Source organism: Anthonomus grandis, chromosome 22 (assembly GCF_022605725.1).
Source record: "Anthonomus grandis grandis chromosome 22, icAntGran1.3, whole genome shotgun sequence".
Taxonomy (NCBI): Eukaryota; Metazoa; Arthropoda; class Insecta; order Coleoptera; family Curculionidae; genus Anthonomus; species Anthonomus grandis.
The window spans coordinates 23,801,713-23,825,265 of NC_065567.1; the positions used below are offsets into that span (position 1 = coordinate 23,801,713).

A 23,553-nucleotide genomic window follows, 5' to 3' on the forward strand; every position below is an offset into this window, starting at 1 on the left:
TTTTTTATTTAAAGTTTTTGAGGAAATTTATAATTGCATCTGCCCAATTGCCTGGAGTGACGACTTAACTCTTCCAGATAGTCGGAAAATATTTTCCTTTAAAGTTTTTAAAGAAATCAGATGATTAACATCGTCAACTATTTGGAATAAAAAGATAATTCTTCCAGGCAGTTGAAATTAATTTCTCTTTAAAGTTTCTGAGGTAATCAGATGATTGACGTCATCAACTGCCTGGAATAAAGAGAAAATTCTTCCACAGTTGGCGTTAGTTTTTGAGAAAGTTTGACCTGGCACTAGTCCAGTTGCCTAGAATGAGGACTCTGGAGTATTACCTGTACTCGTAGCTGTAGCCGCCTGTTCATGTTCTCCATCTGTTTTTGTCTCGCTTCTGTCTGTTTCAGTCGCATCACCTCACTTTTCAGGCATTTTATATATTCAACGGACGATTTCAGGATCGTACCCTTGTTCGGCCTCACGTCCCTCACGATTTCGTAGTAAGGGTCGTTGGTTTTCGGGAGGAGGGTCCCGAGCTCTTTGATTCGATCATTTATGTTGAACCGTCTTCGACGTTCAACTAAAAAAAAAATATTTTTTTAGGGAAAATGCGTAATAAAAATAATTGAAACGTGTTAAAATTAACATTTTTACACTTAGTAATGATTATATTTTATTATTTTTCGATAAGAGCCCCTCAAATAAATTGCGTCATTTTTTTTTGTTTATGCTCAAGATAATACACAAAATATATTTTTTTCACTATTATTTGCAAGTTTCTAAGTAAAATTAGGTCATAAACTCTTAAACGTTCCGATAGAAACAATAGGGATCTTTCGAGATAATATATATATCGTTTCACATTTCGATTAATAACCTCAATTGAGCCTATCAAGCTTTTTAATATGGAAATTAATTTGGGTATACGCGCCACTGATAATAATAATAACATTAACAATTCAACATTTTATCGCGGCATCAACAACCCCGCAACACGTCTAAGATTAATAGTTGATTAGACGATAATCAACCTTAAGTATTACAAAACGGTCTTTGATCGCTACAACTTGACGATGATAATCACTTTGAGGCAATTAAAAATCGATATGCTTCTGGTTTTAAGTGGATGATTTAATCGATTTCTTTTTTTTAAATTGACGTTTCTCTACAGTTTTACCAAGACACAATTGGAGTGTTAAATTGCCTTCAAAACTGTCAAAATATTGTTGTCTCATTTATATGAGATAAAACTTGGAAAAACATTATAAGGAAATGATGGTTTACGTATATGAAGCGCCAATAAAATTTTAAGATATCTGATATCTATGGAAATTTTACTAGATATGGCAACGCTGTCAGTAGTAAAAGAGAAATCTTTATATATTTAAATTATGTTAAAATTCATTTAACTTAAATACGAAATTTTAGTGGAATCGCACCAATAGCAATGAAGATATATAACCTCAAAAATGCGAATATAATAAAGTGTACCTTAATTACCAGGTATGTTATATGTTTTTAATTGGAAATAATTTTAATTGAAAAAAAGTCCCTAGATTTGACTCTAAAAATAGAAAATCTGTAATTTTTCGTGGGAATTGATAAAAATAAAAAAACAATATTCCCAGATCCAAGGAGATTTTTCTAGATTTGGCAACGTTGTCAATAGAAAAAACAAATTAATTATGTTAAAATTGATTGTGAATAAAACAAAATGTACCCTAATTACCAGGGTTGTCGTATGTTTTTGATATCAAATATTCTTGATAAAAAAATCCCTAGATTTGACCCTAAAACTTGAAAAAATCCCATTTTTATGGAAATTGCTTAAAATTTTTTTTTAAATGATTCAGAACAGGCTTGGCACGTGTTTAAAATCCTCAAATCTAAGGAAATTGGTCTAGATTTGGCAACGTTGTCAATAGAAAAAAAAATTATTATGTTAAAATTTATTGTGAATAAATCAAAATGTACCGTAATTACCAGGGTGGTCGAATGTTTTTGATATTAAATATTCTTGATAAAAAACAAATCCCTAGTTGACCCTAAAACTTGAAAAATTCCGATTTTTATGGAAATTGCTTAAAAAAATTTTTAATGATTCATAACAGGTTTGCCAGGTGTCTCAAATATCCTCAAATCTAAAGAAATTGGTCTAGATTTGGCAACGTCGTCAATAGGAAAAAAAATTAATTATGTTAAAATTTATTGTGAATAAAACAAAATGTACCCTTATTACCAGGGTTGTCGTATGTTTTTGATATCAAATATTCTTGCTAAAAAAAAGTCCCTAGATTTGACCCTAAAACTTAGAAAAATCCAATTTTTATGGAAATTGCTTAAAAAAAAATTTAAATGATTCATAACAGGCTTGCCAAGTGTCTCAAATATCCTCAAATCTAAGGAAATTGGTCTAGATTTGGCAACGTCGTTAATAGAAAAAATATTTAAATTTTGGTAATATCATTGTGAATATATCAAACTTTATTTTAATTACAAGGGTTACAAACACATGGCATTTTTAAGCTTCCCTAATTTTTGATAAAAAAGTTCGTAGATTTTCCTTGAATTAGCAATTAAATATCCCTAGATTTGACTGGATAAATAACCTCAAAAATCTGAATATATTAGAACGCAGGCGCGTTGGCAACTACAAGGGTTGCCATACGTTTTTAGTATCCTATGATTTAATAAAAAAGTCCCTAGATTTCCTTTAATTATATTATTAAATTTCCCTCGATTTGGCTTTAAATATAACCTAAAAAATCTAAATATATCAAAATGCGCCTTAATTCCAAGGGTGCCGTACGTTTTTAATTTTTTATAATGTAATAAAAAAGTCCCTAGATTTTCTTTAAACATATTATTAAATAGCCCTAGATTTAGCTTTAAAGGTAACCTCAAAAATCTGAATATATCAAAATGCGCCTTAAGTAGAAGGCTTGCCATACGTTTTTAATTTCCTATAGTTTAAAATAAAAAAAGTCCCTAGATTTTCTTTATATTATTTAATATCCCTAGATTTGGCTAAGAAATATAACCTCAAACATCTGAATATATCAAAATGCGCCTCAACTACAAGGGTCGCTATACATTTTTAATTTCCTATGTTTTAACAAAAAGTCCCTAGATTTGGTTCTAAAAATTGAAAAAAAAATCTCTAGATCTGGGGAAATTACTTTACTATAATTTGAATATTTTAAGAGATTATCCATTTGAGAACCAGGTATAATTGAGAATTGCTTAAAAAAATACAATTTTAAGATAATCCAAGCCAGGGTTGCCGACTATGTCGAATATCTCCAGATCCAAAGAAATTTGTCTAAATTTGGCCTTGCTGCCGACGGTTTAATGAGATTATTAACACATAACTTCAAAAATGTGAATAAGAGTTGCCATATCTTTCAGTTTCCTTAGCAAAAAATATCCCTAGATTTTTTTTGAATTAGGTAGTAAATATCCCTCGATTTGGCTTAAAAATCTGAATATATCAAAATGCGCCTTAACTACAATAAAATGAATGACATTTTCTCTCTCTTTAAGTGCCTTGGGTTAAGAAAATATAATAATTCTCAACTGCCTGGAATTGCCCTTATTACCAAAAGACCTGATCTTCTCATTTTGTCTATGATCATTTGCCTGAAATTAGGAAACTATGACACTCAACTGCCTGGAATTAGGCTTCCTCTCATTATAAGCTTAAGTTACACACAAGAAACCCAATTTATCACAAACTTGTTATGACTCTCACCTCACCATTCTATGCTCAAATGCCTGGAATGATAATCTTAGCTCATTTATTCATTTAAATGCCTGGAATTAAAAATGCAGTTGTACTTATACCCATTTTTTTTTCAGGCAACTTTTTTAACTTTCTAGCAGTTTTAATGATTTCCAGGCAGTTGATGTGTTTTTCTTATTTATTCCAGGCAATTGAGGTCCAAAATATGGCTTCAGTTTTCCAGGAAGTTAAAATCATCGAGTAGCTTTAAAAGCAATTTCGTTAGTTTTTATGTTTTTAATTTCCTATGATTTAAAAAAAAAAGACCCTAGATTTGGATCTAGAAGTTCAAAAACCTCATTAAAAAAATATATCTCTAGATCTGGGGAAATTTTCCATTATTCCATAAAAAGTGAAATTTGAGAAACCGTGTTTCTCAAATTATTATTCGAACAACTTGAAATGCAGTAGATATCTTCACTATTTGGAGACATGATAGCTAATAAGACTCATAAGAGATATTAATGAAATTTTTTTTTTCGCAAATGTGAACCTCAACTTTATCAAAAAATACAATTTTAAGATGAATAAAAAATAAATATGCGATATTATACCAGAGAAAAATTTAATTTTGAGACATGATAATCCATCTGAGGAGGATCATAATGAAGTTTTGATTTTTGAATGTAAGAAAATGTTTTATTTATTATAAAAGTGCTTTAATTTCATCCCATTAGAGTACAAAACTTAAAGCGTCATTTTCTTTTAAATAAATGCGTATAGAAGGATGTTCTAAGGCTCATCATAGACACTTAACTTATAAGTAATTTAATATCTTAAGGAATATTTAATACAATGAATCCCCTATTCAATTTCATACATAAGAGATTCGGTAATAATCAAAATGTGTCTTATTTCGTCTTTAATAAATGCGCATAAAAGCAAGTCTTAATGCTCATTATACAGGTTGTTTCAAAATTCACTACATATATTTTAAGGGTGTATTCCTGAGGTCAAAATAAGACTTTTTTTTCCTATAAACATGGGTCCTAAAATGCACCCCCTCAAGCTACAGCCATCGCAAGAAGTGTAAAAAAAATCGATGTTTTAAAACTGTGTCTACAGTTTTGCATCAAATTTAACGAAATTTGGAATACCCCCGTTATTTTAGGCGGTCCATTTACTCTTTATCTTAGAAAAGGCGTAAAACTAATTTTAAGGGGTAAACTGAGGGGGTGCACACTTTTGACGGACAAAATTTTATGTGTACATAAATTTTTTTTTTAAATTAAGCTACACCAAAAAATAAACCATATAAAAATTTAAATTTTTGGTCTCTTGCATTTTTTTCATACGACTATTAGTTTTTGAGAAAATCGCCGGTGAATAAAGGATAGCAATAACTTGCTTGACATTTGGTGTAAAATAAATTTACTGTCATTGTTGACTTTGTTTAATTCCAGTAGTTTACTTCCCGTTTTAGATTTAAAGTGTAGTTTTTATTCCCACGTTTTATTTCTAAACGCGAACATTGCTAAAATGGAAAATAAACGTTATTCATTCGAACATCTTGCAGACATCCATTTTGTTTATGGTCTTGCTGATGGTAACGCGTATGCAGCTCAAAGATTGTATCAGTTAAGGTTTCCTAATCGCCGACTCCCGAATGTACGAACATTTTCAGAGTCACATCGGCATCTTAGGGAATACGGTAGTTTTCGGACCCCCAGGAACAATACAGGTAGACCGCAACAAGCACGAAACCCAGTGACAGAGGAGCAAATTTTGAATGCCATCGACGATGATCCTGGCCTAAGCACTCGACAAATAGCTCGGAATTTGGATGTTTCTCATGCAACTGTCTGGCGGGTTTTGCACGAAAATAGCTTGTATCCATACCATATTCAAAGAGTTCAAGCTTTGCTACCTCAAGATTTCCCAAGGCGCTTACAGTTTGCAAGGTGGTTACTTCAGAGATGCGCGGGAGATAATAATTTTTTATCAAGTATTCTATTCACAGACGAAGCTCAATTTTCGCGGGAAATTAGGCAATCTCACCACCAGGAGCACTTTAGCCTTAATGTATGGGCAGGTTTAGTGGGAGATGAGTTAATTGGTCCTTTCTTTTTTCCTAGAATTTTAGTTGGCGACACTTATTTAGACTTTCTACAGCACCATTTAAATGGTTTACTAGACAATGTACCTTTAAATGTGCGAGCGAACATGTGGTTTATGCATGACGGTGCCCCCCCTCATTTCCGTATAACAGTGCGTGACTATTTGAACTTTGTGTTTCCTGAGAGATGGATTGGTAGAGCAGGCCCAATACCATGGCCTCCACGCTCCCCGGACTGCAATCCTCTGGATTTTTTTTTCTGGGGATATGTAAAAAGCCTCGTCTATAATCCTGGTCAAGTGCCTTCGCTCGAGGTCCTAAGGCAAAGAATTATTGATGACTTTGAAACAATAAGAAATACTTTTATTGGAATTTTAGAGCGAGTAAGACAATCTATGAGAAGACGAATGGAGGCTTGTATTGCAGCGTGGGGGTGCGCATTTCCAGCACTTTTTATAAAAAAAATATTTGTTTATTCTCAGAAGTTTATTGTTTATTTAAAAAATAATTAATTATTATGTTAAATAATTTTTTAACCAATTTTTGTATTTTTATAAACCGTCATTCTTTAATGTAAATAATTGTTCATCAATTTATTGAAAAAACCTCAATAACAAAGTTTATCTAAAATAACGGGGTATTCCAAATTTTGTTAAATTTGATGCAAAACTGTAGACACAGTTTTAAAAAATCGATTTTTTTACACTTCTTGCGATGGCTGTAGCTTGAAGGGGGTGCATTTTAGGACCCATGTTTATAGGAAAAAAAAGTCTTATTTTGACCTCAGGAATACGCCCTTAAAATATATGTAGTGAATTTTGAAACACTCTGTAGACATTCAAATTATAGGTAGTTTAATATCTTAAGGAATATTTACTACAATGAATCCCCTATTCAATTTCATACATAAGAGATTCGGTAATAATTAAAATGTGTCTTATTTCGTCTTTAATAAATGCGCATATAAGCATGTCATAAAGCACATCATAGACATTGATCTATAAGTATTTTAATATCTTAAGGAATATTTAATACAATGAATCCCGATTCAATTTCATAGATATGAGATCCAGTATTAAGAGAAAATGTGCTTTATTTTATCTTTAATAAATGTGTATAGAAGCATGTTATAAAGCACATCATAGACATTGAACCTATAGTTATTTTAGTATCTTAGGGAATATTTAATACAATAAATCCCTATTCAATTTCATTCATATGAGATTTAGTAATAATCAAAATTTGCCTTATTTCGTATTTAATAAATGCGAATAGAAGCATGTTATGAAGTTCATCATAAACATTGAACCTATAGGTATTTTCATATCTTAAGGAATATTTAATACAATGAATCTCTATTCAATTTCACTTTTGTGAGACTCAATAATAATCAAAATGTGTCTTATTTTATCTTTAATAAATGCGTATAGAAGCATGTTATAAAGCACATCATAAACATTGAACCTATAGGTATTTTAATATCTTAAAGAATAATTAAAGCAATGAATCCCTGAAAACATCTTGTCGAACTTGCATTGTCTTATTTATTTAATGTAACACTCAAGATGTTTTCACTGTACCATTGTCTACCACCTTCAAAAACACAATGAATCCCTATTCAATTTCATAGATGTGAGATTCAGTAATAACCAAAATCTGTCCGATTTCATATTTAATAAATGCGTATAAGAAGCAGGTCTTAAAGCTCCCCATAGACATTATTCAACTTATAGGCAATACAATGAATTCCTAATAAATTTCAATCATAAGAGATTCAGTAATAATCAAAATGTGCCTGTGCCTTATTTCGTCTTTAATGAATGCATATAGAAGCATATGATAAATCTCATCATAGACATTGAACCTATAGATATGTATTTTAATATCTTAAGGAATATTACGTACAATAAATCCCTATTAAATTTCACATATGAAATTCAGGAATAATCATCAAAATGAGGCGGTAATTTTTCCTGATTATAACGTTTTAATATAAACATCAATCAGTGACTAATAATACGACAAACTCGGTTATATCTGAACAATTTCAATTAAATTATAATAACACGAAAGAAGGAGCTCGTCTTATCTTATCAAAAAATTTGGGACAATTATGTGATACAGTTGCCAGCATGGAAAACAATTATAACACGTTTAAAGTGGAATACACAGATTTTTACGTGTCTACTTTATCTTTAAAGATTTCTAACCTAAATAAATTACACCTCTGATCTAGACAATCTAGAAGTGTTTACATAAATATTGAAGAAAAGAAGTTATAACCTGAATCTTTTTACAAATATTAATACAGGACTTACTCATGTTATGGTTGTCTTTTTTCTGTCGATCTTTCTGGATGGCATGTATCTCCGCCTCGCTAAGTAAATATGGCTCATTCTTAATGTTAATGTCATTAGTTAAGGAACTGTCAGATGTCTTAAAACTGTCTGATGCAAGCGAACTGGATTCCAACGACAGCAGGTCATCTATCAGTTCTTCAGCCTGAAACAACATATTCAAATTTGAGCGTTTTCGTATACATTGTTGTTTATTCATAATTAAAATGCGGCTCAAACTGGATTAAAAACTACGATCCCTGGATATGAGCAGTAATTCAATAAAATGCCACCTAAATGCAATAATATGACCTTCGTAAAAAAAAAAAGTTCTGCATAGTTTTTCTCTATCATCTTCAGTTACGTAATTGATTGAGTACCGCTACGTCACTAAATCGCCAATATCTGGCGTAACATCAAATTGAATTTATAAAATATAAATTTTTATCCTGGATATGTCAGTTTGCACGAGCAATAAATTAATCAGTACGGGGATTATCTTGAGACACATAATTTACAACCAGGTTGAGAAATACACATAATAATGTGTGTGTTCGTTGGGTTTTAGGACAAGTTTTTTTTTTGTTCAAGATTTGATTTAAATGAATTATCTAGGTGACGGTTTATTAGGAATTTGCTCTCACAGGGACGGTTATACTAGTACACTTATTGAACACACTGTATATATTTATATATTTGTTTGTGGCAATCGCTAATGAACCAATACAGGCACAGTAAAAAAAAATTTTAACGAATTAACCGTGAATATCGGCAAAGTGCGGTTTATGGCCCGTGTCATAACGTTTGCGGTATTTCATACACACCACTCTTTTCAGATGGAAAAAAAATAATTATTTTTATTACCTAATTGTTGGTCCATTATAAACGCCCGTTCTCAATCACCGTTTTACCATAGATATTCGGTAACGCTTGACATTCATGCAAATTACGCTTTTTTTTAATGTAATTATAACCACCATGAGGCTTATGGTATATTAATTTTGCGTTAGGCCCTTGTTTATCTTACACATTGTCATTGATATAAGTCTATTTCGACTCATAACTAATTTATTATTGCTTCTTTTAGTGTTAAAATATAATAAAAAACAGACATTATTAGGGAAAATGTTAACGCCGTATATCTCTACTTTCTGTATTTGGGTTGGACTGTAGTTATAGCATAGAAATATTATTAGAGACTATGTCGATGGGTTATTTTGATTTTTATGAAAGTTTATGTTTTTTTTTATTTTTTCATTGTCAAAAATGAATTTGAAAATGTGTCATATCATACCAATGGGTTTAATTCAATTAATTTTTTTTTTAATTTGATAAGAGGTTCATACACGACTCACTTTTATTACATTTTTAAATACATAATTTATTAACCGTTCTGTCTCTGTATATATAATATTTTAACTAATTGCTATTATTTTTTTTTTAATTATATAAGTTTTACTAATTTAAAATTGTGTCGTATGTTTGTTTAAATAGTGTGCTAATGTTTTTACCTTTTTAGGGAGTGAATTTCTTAAATTATATTTTTTACACCTTTTAGATAACACTGATGATGGCTATTTATTAGCCGAGAACGTTTTGCTATTGGTTTATGAAAACTATTTTAAATTTACCCATAAGTTTGTAAGAAAAAAGCGGCTGAAAATGAGTACCATATCGATGGTTTATTTTCATTTATAAGAAAACATTTTGACTAAAGGGTCAAAAGTACTGATACTAAAATTTTACTCGATCATAACATTCCATACCTAATTAAAAAATATTTACGATAAATGTAAAGTTTTTTGGTAGACTTCCTGGACATCGAGGGTTAGCCAAACTTGGTGGGCATATAGATAGGCTCAGATAGAAGATATTTTCTTAATAAACTTGTGTTGTAAACGTCTCGGGTTTTTTTATATCATTGATTTTGTGTTATTTTCAGGATTTTCAAAAAATTATGCCTTTTGACATCTTTAAATTTTTTCATTTGTATTTAGTCTGTAATGTATCCTGAATCTAAAAAAATCAATATCAAGTACAAATAATACCGAAATAATTCGTTTTGAGCTCAAAAAGTTAATACAAGTAGCAAAAAAAGTTATGAAAGGTAACTTTAACTTGACGCAAAAAAAAACTAAAATCTATCAAGATGTTCAGGTAGTTTTAAAAACATCTCTAGTTAATACTCTTTTCAATGATATACGATGTGTAACACAAAGCCGACTAACTTGCCACAAGTCATGACTTTAAAGGACAATAAAGTAAAAAAAAATATTTTTTTAATTTTATGTATTTATTTCAAAATTACAAATTTTATTAAAACTACGCTCCCCTGGCTCTAATACATGCCCTACGTCGCCGTCGCATTTCCACTGTCATAAGACGAAGCCGCATCTTTTTTCTGATAGTTTGGTCAAATAAGGAGATCGTGGAACATGCTATGGGATTGTTGTTGTGATAACAACAATATGTGCTACATATTGTTGTTGTCATTTGTCATTTGTCATTTGTCGTGGTGTAACTTTTTAGCTTTCTTACGTACCCAAGTCGTTAATTTAGTATTGTATCGTTTCTGTAGTTATTGTTAATACTGTTGTTTTTGTTGCTGTTAATTGAGTTTTTATATTGTTTTTGTAATTTTCCTTATTTTCGTATCATTATCGCCACAATGGCTGCACACACTACCGAAGAATACGCCGATATTGTCTTTGCTTATGGAAGAACCAATGGTAATACGCGAGAAGCACAAAGAATTTATGAGGAGCAATACCCCAATAGGCGTGTGCCCCACCACAACACTTTTGCTAACACTTTTCGTCGATTAAAGGAAACAGGCAATCTAAATTTTCAGGAACCGAGGATCAATCGGAGGCAGTATGATGTTGCTGTAGATGAAAACGTAATTCGCGCATTCGATGAGGATCCCACCACTAGTACAAGGAAAGTAGCTACAGATCTGAACATTTCTACATGGAAAGCTGGTCAGTTGTCAAGGCAGAAGGAAGGCATTTTTTCCATTACACCCCAGTGCAAGGTAATTTCATACTACATCAACAACTTAATTCCGCAATTTTTACTGGTATCGTGATACTCTATGCTAGGTCTTCTACAAGCCGACTATGAGCGACGGGTAGAATTTTGCCGCTTTTTGCTTCACGCAGACGTTGAAAATGGACACTTTTTAAAAAGCATCTTATGGACAGATGAATCAACCTTTACACGTGCGGGGATATTTAACCAACATAATTTACATTATTGGGAAAACAAAAACGTAAATCCGCATTTGACCAGAGCCAAGTCTTTCCAAACAAGATTCAGTGTTAATGTTTGGGCAGGTGTGATTGGGAGACACCTCATCGGTCCACACTACTTGCCGAGAAACCTCAACGGGGACAATTACTTACATTTTTTACAAAATGATCTCCCACAATTGGCCCGTCTTGAATGAAGACGGGTGTCCTGCATTCTTCCAGAATGACGGGTGTCCTGCACACTATCGGGTCGCCGTTAGAGAATTTCTGGACAATACTTTTCCCAATTCGTGGATCGGAAGAGCAGGTCCCATCGCATGGCCTCCACGGTCCCCTGATTTAACCCCTCTCGATTTTTACGTATGGGGACGTGCGAAAGAACTCGTGTACGAGGTGGAAATTGACAATCTAGACCACTTAATTCAAAGCATCAATGCCGCTTTTCTAACCGTCAGAGAAGAGATGCGACTTCGCCTTACGACAGTAGAAATGCGACGGCGATGTAGGGCATGTATAAGAGCCAGGGGAGCGCAGTTTCAACAAAATTTGTAATTTTGAAATAAATACATAAAATTTAAAAAATATTTTTTTTTACTTTATTATCTTTTAAAGTCATAAATTGTGGCAAGTTAGTCAACTTTGTGTTACACATCGTATATCATTGAAAAAGGGTATTAACTGGAGATGTTTTTAAAACTACCTGAACATATTTTGATAGATTTTAGTTTTTTTTTTGCGTCAAGTTAAAGTTCCTTTCATAACTTTTTTTGTTACTTGTATTAACTTTTTGAGCTCAAAACGAATTATTTCGGTATTATTTGTACTTGATATTGATTTTTTTAGATTCAGGATACATCACAGACTAAATACAAATGTAAAAAAAAAACGTGAAAAATATGCTGAAAAAATTTAAAGATGTCAAAAGGCTTCAATGATATAAAAAACCCGAGACTTTTAGAACACAAGTTTATTAAGAAAATATCTTCTATCTGAGCCTATCTATATGCCCACCAAGTTTGGCTAACCCTCCGCCAAACACCCTGTATATTATATAGATACCATGATTATAAATTCCATACCAACAATTATTTAACCATTAAAATAAAGGTTTTATACTTGTCTTCTATAACTAAAATTTTAAGGTAAGTATATTTGTTTAGAAGCTCATTCCATTTTGTAAACGTCTTTAAATATTATACAATATACCATACTTAAACCAGTAACTTTTATAACATAATAATTTTATATTATTAACATATAGTATACCTTCTTGTTAAACGTGAATAACATAAACATAATATTAAATTCCTCAACATATATCACGGGGACATTTTATCCGATCTTTATAGCTGTTTAAGTTCAACCAAGAATCTACACCTGGTGTAAACCAAAAATGAACGTTTATTTAACTATTGTGTGTGAATTTTAAAAATTTATAACACGGCTTCTTGTGCAAATTATAATTTTTTTTTACTTTTAATTAGTAAACGTTAAGCCTTCATTTTTTTTTTTAATTTATAACTTAAAAATCTCAACGCTTTCTAACTTAAACAAGAAATGAAAAAAAAATAAGAATAATTATTTTCATATTTCTAACTCAACAAATGTTGCTGCAGCAAATAATTTGTATTAAAATTTTATGTTTATATATCCCTAAAACTGTAAATCATTTGTCTTAATTATTATAAAATCCGATTTTCCCCTTTGGGTTTTCGTATCCCCATGTGAGCTAATCGCTTAGCAGTAATTGATCCACCTTTTTGTATAATAATAGACGCCACTGCGTGATCAATGACGAATAAATAATCAATTGTCATTTAGTCCAGCTGTAATTGTAAGGCTGCCACAAAGAATGAAACAAAAGAGCCCGCCGTAAAATAATAGGATACACTTACCACACACATTCATGGTTTAAAAATCAAAATGACATTGAATTTTTCCGCCATGGGTAAAAAAAAATGGTCGCGTAATTACCAATGCCGTAATTATAAAAATGGGATGTTGTTTGAAGACTGCCTTCAACTGCAGCATTTGATGATTTTGTTTTATATTAAAAAAATAAATAAATTATGAATTGAAAGTTTTTGCTGGAAATTACCGAGTAGCGAAAATTGGGTTAAGAGAACCGGTTGCCGTTTATTTTACATCTCAAAATAATGAATAAACCCGTTCGGTAGGGGTTTTTCGCTACTTGTAAATGACACATGCATTTATGCAAATGCATCTCTTTTTTTCCCTATATCGCGTTCAATGTAGCGATTAATGTTATCTCGGAATGAGTCAAGTTTTATGTTGCCTAGCAGTTTTACTAGAAATTTGTTAATTGAAAGATTTTTATAATAAGAGATGAACACATGTGGCTTTTTAAATGTCTTGCATGCAACCTTATAGACCCTATTTAGATTAATAAATTTGAACGTTTGCGTTAATGAAACGTGGGTAAGAACTTTTTGATTAGTTAAGTCATTAGTCAACAATTTGTTTTCTCATTTAATTTGAAAGTAGTGTAGGCCTTTCAGAATAAAATAATAAAAAATAATAATGTTTTTTTTAGTAATTTATAAACTAAAATTTAACAGGAAAAATCTGAAAAGTTTTGTATTAAGGTAATAAATAACTGACATTCCATCTGCCATTATGGATATAGACAATATATGTATATATTGCAAATATATGGTTTATGAAGCCATAAAAGTTCAGTCATTTTTTAACTATTTGTTCGCTTTATGGCCATTATCTGACCATATTATAGCCATTATGAAAGAAATATTATAATTAGATTTTGATTTAGGTTTTCTGTTTTTTTTAATGCTATATTCACGCAATGGTAACATTTTAGCCCACAACTGCTTTATTTCTAACAAAAATTTTGAAATCTGATGTCTTTCTAGCTATTTTTCAGCCTGTTTTTCAGCTTTTTTAACCTGTATTAAATTATTTATTTTTTATTTAAATACTTTGTCAGGTTCACTTTATGGTCCTTTTGTGACCCAATTACACAGTCATTCTAGTCAAAATGTTGTAATTTAATTCTTTTAATACGTTTAATTTTTTAAATATTTTTATTTGCTGAAAAAAACCTAAAACCTGACAGACCATATTTAAATGGTCTGGTTTTAATGGTAATGTTGAGCCGCAATTTCTTGTTTATACTTATAGTAAAAAGGCCCTTCTTGGACATATTTTTGCATTTTTTTTGAGCTAGTAAAGGTCACTATTTTAAACCAGAATTGTAACTAATAAAATTTTACCCTAATTATGGCCTATTAATTATAAAAGGTCCGATTTTAGGCCGTACTGTCTAACTAGAAAAGAATCAACTTTAGCCAGTTTTTTTCAACAATTTTTGATTTTTTTCCAGTAATTTCCATCAATTTTTGCCAAACCTTATAAAAGTAAATATTCGGGTGTATTTTGAGCAATAAAGCCAAAATCTGATCAAAAATATGACGATAATTATAATTGGCTATTAAAATTCTTACAATTACTGGTACAAAAATACAGTAGCCATTACCATTTTTTTAAATACACTCCTGTACTTTTTAAAAATATAAAAACGTTCAGGATTTTCCTTTATTTTCTTACACATTATTGTCATAAGCCTCTCTTTTTCGAAATCCAATTCTCCACTTCTTTCTCCAATTCTAAAATAGTTAAAGCGTAAAAGTCTATAGATTAATTTATATCTACTATACGTAACAAGTCCATATACCGGCCTGGCCAAAGTGGATGCGGAAATATTATTATTGACATAAGTTTGTCTTTTTCTAACACATGATCTCTAATTTTAAAATAATTAAAGTCTTAATATTTAGAGCACAGTTTAAATCCACTACTATTACGCAATAAGTCCATATACCGACCTGGTCAATTTGGATGCGGAAATATTATTATTGGCCTTTTCTAACACATTGTCCCTAATTCTAAAATAATCAAAGTGTAAATATGTAAATCTATTACTACTTCTCATGAATGCGGAAATATTATAATTGAGATAAGTCTGTCTTTTTCTGACACATTATGCACGTTTAGTCCAATAAGTCGATATACCGGTCTGGCCAACGAAAGTCTTGGATGCAGAAATCAGTGTATTAACTTGCAATAAGAAGTTTAAATAATAATTTAAAAAGAGAACGATAGTGCTTCCCTATGTACTCTCGGTTCTCCTACAATTACTATACAGGGTGAATGTGAAAATTTAAACAATATCCCTGGTCCGTATAGTTTTGTTTTCGGAGGGATATATTTACCATAAAGTGAGGGAAATATTTATAGTATAATTATTTTCAATGGTGCAATTAGATCACGTTTTTTTTAAAAATGAAAATAAACCCATCGACGTGGTACTCATTCTCAGCTAATATTTCCTCACACATTTAATGGTGCAATCAGATTTTTGGTCCCACTGACGGTTTACGTAAAAATCACAACTTTCTTAAAAATCAAAATAAATCCATCGACATGGTACTCATTTTTCGTCACAAATTAATTGGTGCAATCAGATTTTTGGTCCCACTGACGATTTACCCAAAAATCACAACTTCCTTAAAAATCTAAATAAACCCATCGACGTGAAACTCATTTTCAGCTAATTTTTCCTCGCAAATTTAATGGTTTAATCAGATTTTTGGTACCTCTGACAGTTCACCCAAAAATCACAACTTTATTAACAATCAAACTTAACCTATAGACATGGTTACTCATTTTCAACTAATTTTTCCTTGCATATTTAATGGCGCAATCGAATTTTTGGTACCACTGCCGATTTACCCAAAAATCACAATATTCTTTAAAAAAAAGGACGCCATTAGATTCTATATTATAACCAAAAAACAGTGGTTTTTCAACGGAATTTCTTACTGTGCAAATATTTGGGGTGGGTGGGGGGGTAAGGGTTGTTTTGATGAAAAACAATGTTTCTGCAGAAAATATGTATGCAATATTTAAATTAATAACACCATTTATTTAAATTTGATATAATTTTATATATAAATATTTATTATAAAAACAGCGTTATTAGATTGGATAATATGGAAGAAAAACGGTGATTTTTTAGAAGAATTTCATTAAATATTTAAAATGTAGTAATCGAGTTTAAAAACTAGATATATAATTTTTTTAAATGCCAACATGTTCTCCCTTTTGTAAACAGAACAGTATATGATAAACGTATATTATGATATATATTATAATACCATGACCATATATGGTTAATAAATGTACCGAAACCAAAAATTTCTAAAAAAAATCGTTGAATAAATATATATTTAACGATAATAATATATGATGTGTTGCTTGGGTACTATGGAGTATGACTATGATTTTTTTAAGTAGAACCAATAAAAAATAGTGACAACAAGTGTAAATTTTCGATAGAAATTCCAGAAAAAAACAATAATCTTCATCAGAAGCAATTTTAGAAAAATCAATTCTTCCTGGCAATTTTGGAATATTTTAAGTAACGTAAAAAAAAAAATTCCAAAAAATGCAGACAGTAATAGCATTAAAAAAGACATTATTAGCACTTTTGTCCAAAACTAACTAGAAAATATAAAAAATGAAGGCCTGGAATGATAATAAAAAATAAATATTTAAGGCATGCATTTTGAAAAATTCGTCAAAATTTACTAAGAGAAAAACTCTAAATATTTCATTTAAATAAAATAAACATTTCGTTAAGCAACAAATTTAATTTGCATAAGAATTTTGAATTTCGCATTATATATAAGAATTTTGAAAAAATTTGGAAATTTTTTCAAAATTCACAAATTCATAATTAACTTTCAAATAATTTTTTTTAAATTACCAAGATCTAAGGAGAGGGGTACGACGTGTAAGAATACCAAAAAATAAATAAAAAGTAAAAGAAAACCTTTAATATCTTAAAAGTAAACCAAAATTTAAATTTTCTTGACAAAATTGTGATTTTTTTAAAGTTTCTTAAATGCTCAATTGATTTTTTTCTTCTATTTATAAGGGGACAAATCCTCCATTTTTTATAGAAAAGCCAGGAAAAATAAGAACTTCCATAAAAACCTGCATTTAATTTTTTTTCTAAATGCTGGACTAAGCATCTATCTATCGAAAAAAAAGCGTCAAAATCAACATTTTTTTATCAGAAACCGACGGGGCCAAATTTGAAATTCTTAGTCCATATTTATATTTTTTATAAATTACTTTTTTTTATCGTAAAGATTCAATTTATTTTTTTTCTCATATAGGCACAAATGCCTCCATATTTAATAGCAAAGTCAAGAAAAAATTTATAATTACCATAAAAACCCGCATCAGATTTTTTTTCTCTAAATCCTGGACTAAACAGAGTATTCGGTAAATGTTTATTTGATTTATGACTTTTTCATAGAAATATGTTCTGATATGGCATAGAGTCAAGGCTTACAACATATTAAATATAAAAATCCATGGTAGAATTAAGTAAATGAAGTTGATGATGGTTTCTGGAAGCCATACGACTTAATATTTAAAAACACAATCCTATAACAAAAGAAAACTAATTCTTCACTCAGAAATCGCTTTAGAAGGATTCGCGCAGTAATTCCACGGGTAAATTTTCAATTTTCTTATGCTAGTAAAGCTTCTACTAAAAGCTAGCATCTAGCAAAGCTCAGATCGAATTAAATATGTTAACTAGAATCCCTAGAAATTTCTATACTTTATATTTCTAAAAATCCCCTTTTCTAACTATAGAAAAAAGATCAGAATTTTTTGGTCAGAAACTCACTTTTAAATTTTTAATTCATATTTTTTTTGTCCCTTGGAAACTATGATATAGGCAATTTTTTAAAATAAAAAATGAAAAGCAATGTATAATTGTTCTCAAAAGAAAAACCAAAACAATTACAAATAAAACTTTTACAAAAATTAATGAAATAACCGTAATTTTCCAATAAAATAAAAATTCACTAATCTTCTTCAGGACCGCACTCAAACGACGTCTAATACCCCACACCGACCCATTAATCTTTACCGCGTCTATTACCTATAAGATAAAAAAAAATGAGCATGAATAAGAAAAACTGGTTTTGCAATTATATTAATTGAACAGCCATAATCACCTTTGGATTTTGATTTTCAAACTACAATTACAGACCATGACCCGGTGCTGAGCAAGTTTTGAATCATCCGCGTATATATGCCTGCAGATAATAATAATAATAATAATAATGCTCAAGTTGTTAACCTACATTACATTTGATTTTTTAGACGCGTTATATTATGTGTAATTTGTTACGCAACCACCTGTTTTGATGAATCTTTTTTCTCCGGAAAATACCCGCTTTTTCTTGTTGATTTGCGTTCAATTATGGAAAATTTCAATAATATTCATGCTATTTGTTTTGCTTTGGGACAAATAAAATATCCCTATACAAAACACATATTATGTACGTTTCATAATAAAACGGTATTGTTTGCATTCGTTATCGAGTAACGAAGTACAAAACCAACATGAAATAAGCGTTATAAAATTACGTAAGCCTCTTGGGTCAGTTATGATTGATCCTCCCATCCCCCACCCCGCACCCCATCGGCAATAAAATGTGCCACAAGTACTTCGGCATATCAAAAACAAATATTGCCGCACCGATACTGAACGCGATTGGCATCAAGTTATTGACCCATATTAGTTTTAACACCAAGTGCATGCAAACAATGCATTTGTTATGCGAAATGATTGACGATGACATCAATTCACTTGTCGTATTCGGACGGTATTGCTTTTGATTCAATCTAGAAAAATTGATTTTATTTAAATCATTATTGCGCGTGTCTACGTTATCTGTCAAGATCCGTTTCAAGTTCAAATCTTGAGTAATAAATCATCAGCAGTGAGTTGAGCCCCGTTTATTCCCATCATAAGTCATTTCAGTCACAAAAAAAGCAAATATTCTTACGTTTATATTCGATTTTAAACGCGAAAAAATTAATAAAAGAAAAGATCTTTGCTACGCATTCGTTGAGGCCGCACCGCATTAAGGCGCACATTTTAGGTTATATTTGTTAATATTTCCACGTCAATGTACTCGTGGTATTTAATATTTTATTCAATAAAAATGGCACCCATGGAACGCACACAGTCATGAAAAGAACTGAGAAGCAAGCATATAAAACAAAAAAGCAAATTAATATACCCTTAAAGTTGAATAAAACACAGAAAAAAAATGTTGGGATACAAAAATGCACCCTCACGGCTGCGCTTATATGGCGCGTGGCTCTCTTTTAAGGTTATGAGTTAATTATTGATTTTTTTGATGTGGCATCGAAGCTGTCGTGATATTTAATACTTGAATCAATAAAAATGGCACTCCATTGATTTTTGTTTTGTTCTTCTGATTTCCACGATTTTTCGTTAAAGAAAGAACTGAAGAACAAGCAGTTAAAGAGAGGCATTTTATAAAGAAGCAAGTACAAAACACAAGAAAGCAAATTAATTTACCCTTAGAGTTAAATAAAACGCAAAAAAATAGCGCTAGAATACAAATATTTAACATCACGCCTGCGCTAATATCGACTCTCCTTTGAGGTTTCTATTTTAGGTTATAAGTTAATTATTGATTTTTTGACGTGATTTAAATCAATAAAAAATGACACGCCATTGATTTTTTTTAATATATTTTTTTAAATTAACAATTTTATGTCATTGAAAAAAAAATTATAAATAAGTATAAAAAATCAATATAGAAGGAATCAAGCACAAAACAAAGTAATTTGCTACTTGTACTATTTATTATATATTTTCTAACTTAAAAAATTAATAAAGGTAAAAAAAATATATATACGAATCTGACCACGCTTGTGCTAATATGGAGCCGCACACCAATCACTCACTTTTGAAGATTCTGTTATAGGTTATGAGTTACTTAAAAAAATGTGTCACAAAAAACTATTTAAACCAAAATCTTTACTACGCCTGCGCTTTTATAGAATTATATGCCTCAGTTTCTTATAATATTAATAACATATGTACAGGGTGTTCTGGAATATATGGGAAATCTCTTGCATTTAGATAACTTGCAGGAAGAAAAGGATGCAGGAAGTACAAAATAATAAAAATAAAAGTTTTAAAATAGATGCCTGGAATAATTTTAAAAATTCTTCCAGAAGTCTGGAATACATGAAAATGTGAGAAAAATTAAAGTTTTTATCCCATAAAATTGCCCACATGTTGGGCGCCAAACTTTTTGTTGTATATTGTTACAATAAAAATCTTTTAATTACAGTTTTTAGTGTAAACCATCCTCGGGAAAAAACTTTAAAATTAACAGTATTTCTTGGAGAAATGACAACAACGAGGCTGAGATAAGCTTAAAATGTAAAATTTTTTACTGAAAAAGTATAAAAAATTATGCCAAATGCCTGGAATAAGATAGAAATTACTCTGAAACATATGAAAAGTGAAAAAAAAATTTTTAGACGTAGCATAGAATTACCATAGAATCAGCAGAAATAAAAAAAATCACGTTGGGCACCAAACTTTTTATATTGTTGCAATAAAAAATACCTTACATGCAGTTTCTAGTGTAAACCACCCTGAGGAAGAAGAACATTATTTCTTGCAGAAACGACAACAACGAGCCTGGAATACGTTTGAAAAATCACTGAAAAACTTTGGAATATTTAAAAAGACTATTTCAAATGCCTGGAATAATACGGAAATTACTCTAAAACATATAAAAAAGTAAGGAAAATACAAATTTTCGTTTCAAGTGTACTATAGAACGAGCTGACACAAAAATGAAAAAATCACATTGCGCCAAACTTTTCTTTTAATTGTCTCTTACATACGGTTTCTAGTATAAACTATCCTTACAAAGAACAATATTCTGGACTAATAGAGAACTATTACCCCAGAATAACAACTATGAAAAATGAAAACACAAAAAAATCTTATTTGCTATTTAAAAAATCAGAAGGTCTATTTGGAACAGTTTGTGGTTTTGTATTTAATGCCACATGTTGGGCGCCAAACTTTTTTATATATTGTCTTTTACATAGGGTTTCCCATATAAAACGTCCTTAGAAAAAAACAGTATTCTGGGCTAATAGAAAACTATCCAGAAACTTGTTTTCTTTTAAAAAAACATAACGTAATCCTCCGCTCAGTAAATAGACATTAAATTCAAATTAAGATGCAGTGCTGAAAAAAACTACATAATAGGACAAAAACTGAATTTTGCGACTAATGATTTATCTTATGACAGGTACAGTGCCATTGTCTCAACCTAAGCAAATATGTACTCAATTACATATTAAATAAATTTGTAACCTAAAATTGGCTTGATTTGTTTTGATTCCTGAATAACGTGTTATTAGCATCATGGTGAGTGAGCAATAATATACTTTTTACGCGACGTTCCAAGTACGTTCGAAAAAAAAGTGATGGCAAACCAAACAATCATTAATAAAATTTGATTATAATTGTTGTATTAACTTCCTGTATGGTGGTAAGAGATTCTCACATAAAAGCATAATTATTCTTGCATGGGAAATGGTTATTTCATTGAGTTTAAAAAAAATCTATTTATTCATTCATATAAAACTGTTATTTTCCGTTTGGATCCAATGCACGCACTTTTCAGTAAATTTGGGCTTTTTTTTTTGTTTAAACTTACCAAGCATTAAGAGGAGAATGGTACAACTTACCTGAAATAGAAATTAATAAAAATTATTCAAAAATGTAAAGAAAAAGGTTTTATAAATATGAAAAAACTAATTAATATTAAAATAATGTACTGAACAAAGACCTTCTTATAATCGATAAAATATGCTATAAAGAAATGGGTATATTCCTGTATTTTCGCAATTTTTTTTCAAGGTCCATACGTATATTAATAGAATGCGTAAAAAAAATGAGCTGATGAGGGAAATAAAGACGAAATATCATATTTTAAATTTGAAAGATCAGTTTATTAAATTTTTTGGTTATTTTTTTTTTAAATGCTGAAATGTCTCCAAGCAAATAAACTAAAGAATCTGTTTACCAATTTTTAAGTGTCTCTCTAGTCTAGTTTCTGATTTATAACGTTTTCGAGATTTTTAGGAAAAAATTGAATTTTTCAAAAAAAAATTATTTTTATTTTTTTGGTTATTTTTTTTAAAAACGCTGAAATAGGTGCTCAACCAAATTAACTGGAGAATCTGTGTACCAATTTTTAAATGTCTCTCTGGCCTGGTTCTTGATTTATGACATTTTCGAGATTTTTAGAAAATAATGAATTTTTCAATTTTTTTTTTATTTATTGGTTATTTTTTTAAAAAACCCTGAAATAGGTGTTCAATCAAAATAACTGGAGAATCTGTGTACCAATTTTTAAATGACTATCTAGTCTGGTTTTTGATTTATAACGTTTTCGAGATTTTTAGGAAAAAATTGAATTTTTCAAAAAAAAATTATTTTTATTTTTTTGGTTATTTTTTTTTAAAAACGCTGAAACAGGTGCTCAACCAAATTAACTGGAGAATCTGTGTACCAATTTTTAAATGTCTCTCTAGTCTGGTTCTTGATTTATGACATTTTCGAGATTTTTAGGACAAAATATAATAAAAAAATTTTTTTTTTTAATTTTTTGGTTATTTTTTTTTAAAACGCTGAAATAGGTGTCCAACCAAATTAACTGGAGAACCTTTGTACCAATTTTTAAATATCTCTCTAGTCTGATTTTTGATTTATAACGTTTTCAAGCTCTTTAGAAAAAAATTGAATTTAAAAAAAATATTTTTTTTTATTTTTTGGGTATTTTTTTTAAAAACGCTGAAATAGGTGTCCAACCAAATTGACTGGAGAATCTGTGTACCAATTTTTAAATGTCTCTCTGGCCTGGTTCTTGATTTATAACATTTTCGAGATTTTTAGGAAAAAATGAATTTTTCAATTTTTTTTTTATTTATTGGTTATTTTTTTGAAAAACCCTGAAATAGGTGTTCAACCAAATTAACTGGAGAATCTGTGTACCAATTTTTAAATGACTATCTAGTCTGGTTTTTGATTTATAACGTTTTCGACATTTTTAGGAAAAAATTAAATTTTTAAATTTTTTTTTTAATTTATTGATTGTTGTTTTTCAAAATCACCAAAATAGGTGTCCAATCAAATTAAATGGTGAATCTGTGTACCAA

At 30.0% G+C, this 23,553-nt stretch overlaps 2 protein-coding genes across 3 annotated transcripts in view; one reads left to right on the forward strand and one right to left on the reverse strand.

The window, feature by feature from the left end:
* The window catches only part of LOC126748965 (transcription factor EC), a 96,245-nt gene that overhangs the window by 8,791 nt on the left and 63,901 nt on the right, over nucleotides 1-23,553 (reverse strand). For both annotated transcript variants that reach the window (XM_050458522.1, XM_050458523.1), the window contains exons 3-4: nucleotides 8,150-8,333; nucleotides 333-574 (exon numbers count right to left, since the gene is read on the reverse strand). In XM_050458522.1, coding sequence (XP_050314479.1) covers nucleotides 333-574; nucleotides 8,150-8,333 — 426 coding nt within the window. The remainder of the gene's footprint in view (nucleotides 1-332; nucleotides 575-8,149; nucleotides 8,334-23,553) is intronic.
* The window catches only part of LOC126748967 (procathepsin L), a 79,663-nt gene continuing 77,873 nt past the window's right edge, over nucleotides 21,764-23,553 (forward strand). Inside the window, exon 1 of the mRNA XM_050458526.1 lies at nucleotides 21,764-21,881. Within this exon, the coding sequence (XP_050314483.1) occupies nucleotides 21,876-21,881 (6 nt within the window). The 5' untranslated portion in view covers nucleotides 21,764-21,875. The remainder of the gene's footprint in view (nucleotides 21,882-23,553) is intronic.